The sequence below is a fragment of the Myodes glareolus genome, chromosome 18 (genome assembly GCF_982192425.1).
Source record: "Myodes glareolus chromosome 18, mMyoGla1.1, whole genome shotgun sequence".
Lineage (NCBI taxonomy): Eukaryota > Metazoa > Chordata > Mammalia > Rodentia > Cricetidae > Myodes > Myodes glareolus.
The window spans coordinates 35109329-35114526 of NC_142043.1; the positions used below are offsets into that span (position 1 = coordinate 35109329).

General features: G+C 47.2%; 1 protein-coding gene across 1 annotated transcript; it reads left to right on the top strand.

Annotated features, from left to right (window-relative positions):
* The first annotated feature begins 2287 nt into the window (after positions 1-2287).
* On the top strand, positions 2288-4181 carry Cox5b (cytochrome c oxidase subunit 5B). The gene is made up of 4 exons (XM_087898066.1): positions 2288-2447; positions 2995-3068; positions 3238-3337; positions 3995-4181. The coding sequence occupies exons 1-4, from the start codon at positions 2345-2347 to the stop codon at positions 4105-4107; spliced, it is 390 nt and encodes a 129-aa protein (XP_087754192.1). The 5' UTR covers positions 2288-2344; the 3' UTR covers positions 4108-4181.
* Positions 4182-5198: the final 1017 nt, after the last annotated feature.

A 5198-nucleotide genomic window follows, 5' to 3' on the forward strand; every position in this document is an offset into this window, starting at 1 on the left:
TACCTCTCCTAGTCCTTCCCAAACAGTTCCACCAAATGGGGACAAAGTATTTAAACCCTGAGCTTATGAAGGCCATTTTCATTCAGCAGAATGGTTTAGTGGGTAAATGGTAGTTGCTACACAGGCCTAGGGACCAGAGTTCAAGCCCTGGCATGAACAGTTTGAAGGGAATAACTGAATCCACAGAATTGTGCTCTGACCGCCACAAGCATACTGTGGCATGTATATATGCTCACATGTGTGCACACACACATCTTCAGTAATACAAGATAAAGTTTAAATTTCCATCTTGTACCTTGGAACACCCCATTTTACAGTGAAGCATTGGGGACTTGCATCAGAACCGAGTATTCACTGGCTTGCTAAGGAACCGGTTAGTAGATAGACATGCAGTGGGGAAAGGGTCTGCGGCTGAGATAGGAGAACTCTGACTTCAAATACAAGTAAATTAAATAGGATTATTTGTTGCAGGCCTAATCAAACCTTTAGATGTGGTAGCATGTATATGCAAGAGAGTGATTCTCAAATGAAGGATTTCCTTGATCAAATCCTGTCTCCAAAGAATGTATTCTGAAATTTGCATTTGGTGGAATACAAGAAATACTAACCTAGTACTAGTTTTCTTTTTTTTTCTTTCTTTCTATCTATCTTTCTTCTTTTATTTGTTTGTTTTTCGAGACAGGCTTTGTCTGTATAACAGCCCTGGCTATCCTGGACCTCACTATGTAGACCAGACTGGCCTTGAACTCACAAAGATCTGCCTGCCTCTGCCTCCCATGTGCTGGGATTAAAGGCACATGCCAGTACCACCCGACTGGTATTAGTTTTCTTGATTTCTCCAAAAGGAGAAAAGGTGGATGAGCTAGCTGATGGGGCTGGACGTTTTATCTTCCCTTCACCAAACATCTAATACAGGTACAAAGCAATAATAGGTCCATGGGGAAAGTATTTATTGAACCAAGGATTTTTTTTTTTCAGTTTAATCTGATTACTGTAGTGAAGGTAAGGAAGGAACAATGGAAACCATGCAAATTGAAACTATTTTCAAACAAGTTCAAGAAATGTCGGGCCTCAGAATAGAGACTATTTTTTTTCTTGGTGGCAGAATCCACAAAGACCAAGTTAAACCCCCCCCCAAAGGAATGCTCACTAGCTCCTTTAGGAAATAACGTACAGGGGCCAGATGACAATGCCCAGAAATTTAGTCCTTTGTAAGTTTTCCTCAAACTGACCTGTAAGCATATTTGGTCTAAGCGGCCAGATTTACTAAAAGTTATTTGATACTATTACATGCCAGGTCGCTGTAAGATACCGGTGCTCCATCAGTGGAGCACAGTTAGGGAAGCAGAGTGGGTTAGGAATATTCCACAACGTGAACACAGTGCTCGGCCCATGACGTGGCCAGTGTCTGCAAGTCCTCTAATCGTCCTGCCATGAGTTTTCACCCTTTACCTGTGTGCAATGGGGAGCAATGGGAGATGTTTTCTGCTTAAATTAGAGGCCTCTGGCCTCCTTACCTATTGTGATTTCCGTTTGCATTATTAACTTTCCTTCCTCCCTCCTCCTAGTATCCTGTTCACTGGTCCATAACCTCGCAGAATGGCCACTAGAAGGTGCCCTGCATCTCCATCCCTGGGGCCAACACCATCACCTCCAGTGGACACTACTGTAAGGAGGAAATTGAGCCTTTAACCCTGGCAGAGGTAGCCAGATGTCTGTGAACTCGAAACCAGTCCCGGGTCAGTCACAGCCGACTGTACCCAGTCCAAAAAAAAAAAAAAAAAAAAGAAAAAGAAAAAAAAAAAGAAAAAAGAAAAGAAAAGAAAAAGAAATTGAGGCCAAGACTGTGGGTAGGCCCTGCCAAATTCTGACAGGATGGAACAACGCAGCAAGTTGGTGATGGCTAATGTTCTGCCTGAAGACCCGAACCCGCGGATTAACAGGCATAGCCAACAAAACCGTCTTCCTGAGCTCATGTATCATTTGTGGTGCAGCAAGTCCCTGACTGAGGGGGACTTAAGCTTCCAACAGCCCCCAACCCCCACCCCCGGAATCCCTATGTGGCTGGGACACAGGGGCGCGAGGACGCAAGCGGAACAGCCACAAACCCGAAAGGTGCTCCGCTGGCTGTCATGGTGACTGACGCCACGCCTCCGAGGCTGAGGGAGTCTGCGCGGCGGGCGAAGAGGCCGAGCTGCTCATGCGCAGCACCTACTTTAGCTTCTTGGACAGGCTTGGGGAGGAAGCGGAAGACTGACTGGACGTTGACAGACGCCCGTCATCGGAAGTTCCGCCTATCTTGCCGAGCCTGTTCCCGGAAGTGCATCTACTTGTCTCCGGCGAGATGGCTTCAAGGTTACTTCGCGGAGTGAGCGCTCTGGCTGCACAGGCCCTGAGGGCCCGCGGGCCCCACGGCGCGGTAGCAACGCGCTCCATGGCTTCTGGAGGTACGTGGGGAGCTGGGCGCGCCCGGTCGGTGTCGGTGGCCTCGGGGGTGGTTGGTGACGGCGCGGTCGAGCGGGGTGGGCCATTGAGCTCGTCCTGCTCCCGTGGACCACCTTGCGTTCCGGGAGCCTGCGCTCCGCGCGGTCTGGCGATGATTTCGGCCGCCCACCCGATTGACCGCTTCTAAAGTGCCCTGACTGGAAGGTGCCGGGTGACCTTGGGAGACAGGGACGGTTGGAGGGATGAGAAAGGACTGGACCGACTTCCAGATTCCTTGCCCACCTCCAGCCGGTACGCTCTCATTGATTTGGTTTTTAGAAAAAGTCGAAAAACAAGCTTCGGCGGTTGGTGGGGAAAACGTCCCGTAAGGCTTTCGGAGTCTTGACTCAGTGGCGGCGGCGGTGGGTGGGTGGGGGGCTGTGGAAATGGGTAACTTGGGAGCCCACCAAAGAAGCCTGCAGTGTCACCTCTCCCGTGTCGGTCATTTTCGCGTGTATTCATTGTGGTCCTATCATGAATTATTGACATAATTCATTTTTCTTCTTCTAGGTGGTGTTCCTACTGATGAGGAGCAGGCCACAGGACTGGAGAGGGAGATCATGATAGCCGCAGAGAAGGGACTGGTGAGGGAAAATTCTCGATGTCCTCTGGAGCCCTTGGACTTGCGCGGGATCAGAGGAGTCTGCTGTCGGCCAGCATTTGGTCCTGGAAACCCGACTTGTAGGAACAACCCCTTTGCAGGGTAGTGGCCGGGGATGCCTGTCATAATTAGACCATTCTTGTCTTTTTCAGGATCCATATAATATGCTACCTCCGAAGGCAGCTTCGGGCACCAAGGAAGATCCTAATTTAGTCCCGTCCATCACCAACAAGCGGATAGTGGGCTGCATCTGTGAGTACCTTGCCTTTGGTTTCTGGCTCATTTGTCTATGGTGCGCTACACAGAATGCCCGTAAATCACTTCAGATACATGCATGTGCCTGACTGTATGTGCATAGAAATACTCATGAACACTGTTGTAAGGGTTCTGATTGTCCTGATCCTCAGTGAGTGTGAGAGGCCACCAGAGTCAGATGCCCCTGGGGCTGTAGTTACACACAAGGTTGTGAGCCACCAATGTGGATCCTGGTAATTGAACTCAGGTTCTCTGGAAGAGCAATCCATGCTCTTATTGTTGAACCATCTTTCCAACCCAGATTATTTATTTGTAATATATGTATTGTACATATTAAATATATAATATATATTATAAATATTAAACACACACACACATATGTATGTATATATAAACAAGTTGTATGCCAGGCACTAAGGATTTAAATCAGTACTGCTCCTGCAGCTTTGGGATTCTCCGCAGAGAATGGAATTGTGAGAACCTACAATGACCCTGATACAAGGTTATTTCACTCATAGGTAAACTCAGCCCGTTGTTTCATTTGAAAGGGCAGAGCTTGCAGTGATCTCTTAGAGTCAACTGCAGTTTTTGTCTCTGGTGTCTGTAGGGAAGAGGCGGGAGCTGGATGGCTGTCAACTACTCTTTCCCTTTCAGGTGAAGAGGACAACTGTACCGTCATCTGGTTTTGGCTGCACAAAGGCGAGACTCAGCGGTGCCCAAGCTGTGGAACCCATTATAAGCTGGTGCCCCACCAACTGGCCCACTGAGCCCTGCGTTAACTTCAGAATGTGATGGAAAACTTCCCTCCAATAAACTAGCCATTGTATTGGCTCCTCCCATAGGTGGCTAGTCTTTCTGTAGTTTTTGTTTTGATTTGTTTTGAGACAGAGTTTCTCTGTGTAGTCTTGGCTGTCCTGGGACTCTGTAGACCAGGCCACCCTTGAACTCACAGAGACTCTCCTGCCTCTGCCTCCTGAGTGTTGGGATTAAAGTTGTGTGCCGCCACCACAACCACTACTGCCCAGCTTCCATAGATATTTTTATGTGATCAGCTGTCTCTTAATACTGGCTTGACATCTATTTTAGAATGCAAAACCAGTATAGAGTTGTTAGATTTTTTTTTCCCCCTTGAGACAAGGTTTCTCTGTGTAGCTTTGGTGCCTGTCCTGAACTAGCTCTTGTAGACCAGGATGGCCTCGAACTCACAGAGATCTTCTTGCTGCCTCCCGAGTGCTGGGATTAAAGGTGTGCACCACCACCACCTAGCTGAGCTGTTAGATTTTTATTTTAAAAAATTTTTAAATTTTAAATTTTATATGTAAGAATAGAGGAGGAAAAATCAAGGGAGATTTTGAAGAGTGAGCAGTGGCAATGTTTGAACCTTACTTGGGTCTTGATGTTTTTGTTTTTACAGTGCTAATGATTGAATAACTGGCCCACATGCTACTGAGCCACCTTCCAACCCTGAACCTAGATTTAGAGGAAAGACATTGGGGACTGTCAGTGACTTCTGTACCTATCTGTGGTTCCAAGTCTGCCTACCAAGTTTAAAGGAGAAAGGAGGGGGAAAGGAGAGAGGCACTGAGCTGGACACAGCAGTGCCATTTATAGTCCCAGTTATGAGAGTCTGCAGTGTAAGCATCACCTGAACCTGGGAAACACAGACAGACATTGACCCAAAATAATAATAATTTAAGCTCAGTATTGACATAAATAAGGTGGTTATTAAATTGTCAAGTGTGAGGAGTTTCTTCTCCAGAAGGACCCATGGGAAAAAGAATTGCGGGGGAGAGCAACAACTCACCTTAGCCACCATGTTTATGATGTGTTGGTAAAATTCTCGAAACAAAATTTCTGT

Bases quoted from the DNA above. Each gene is read 5' to 3' on its own strand.
- Cox5b (XM_087898066.1), top strand. From the start codon at position 2,345: ATGGCTTCAAGGTTACTTCGCGGAGTGAGCGCTCTGGCTGCACAGGCC. The intron at 2,448-2,994 runs GTACGTGGGGAG...TTCTTCTTCTAG, and splicing joins GCGCTCCATGGCTTCTGGAG to GTGGTGTTCCTACTGATGAG. The intron at 3,338-3,994 runs GTGAGTACCTTG...TTTCCCTTTCAG, and splicing joins GCGGATAGTGGGCTGCATCT to GTGAAGAGGACAACTGTACC.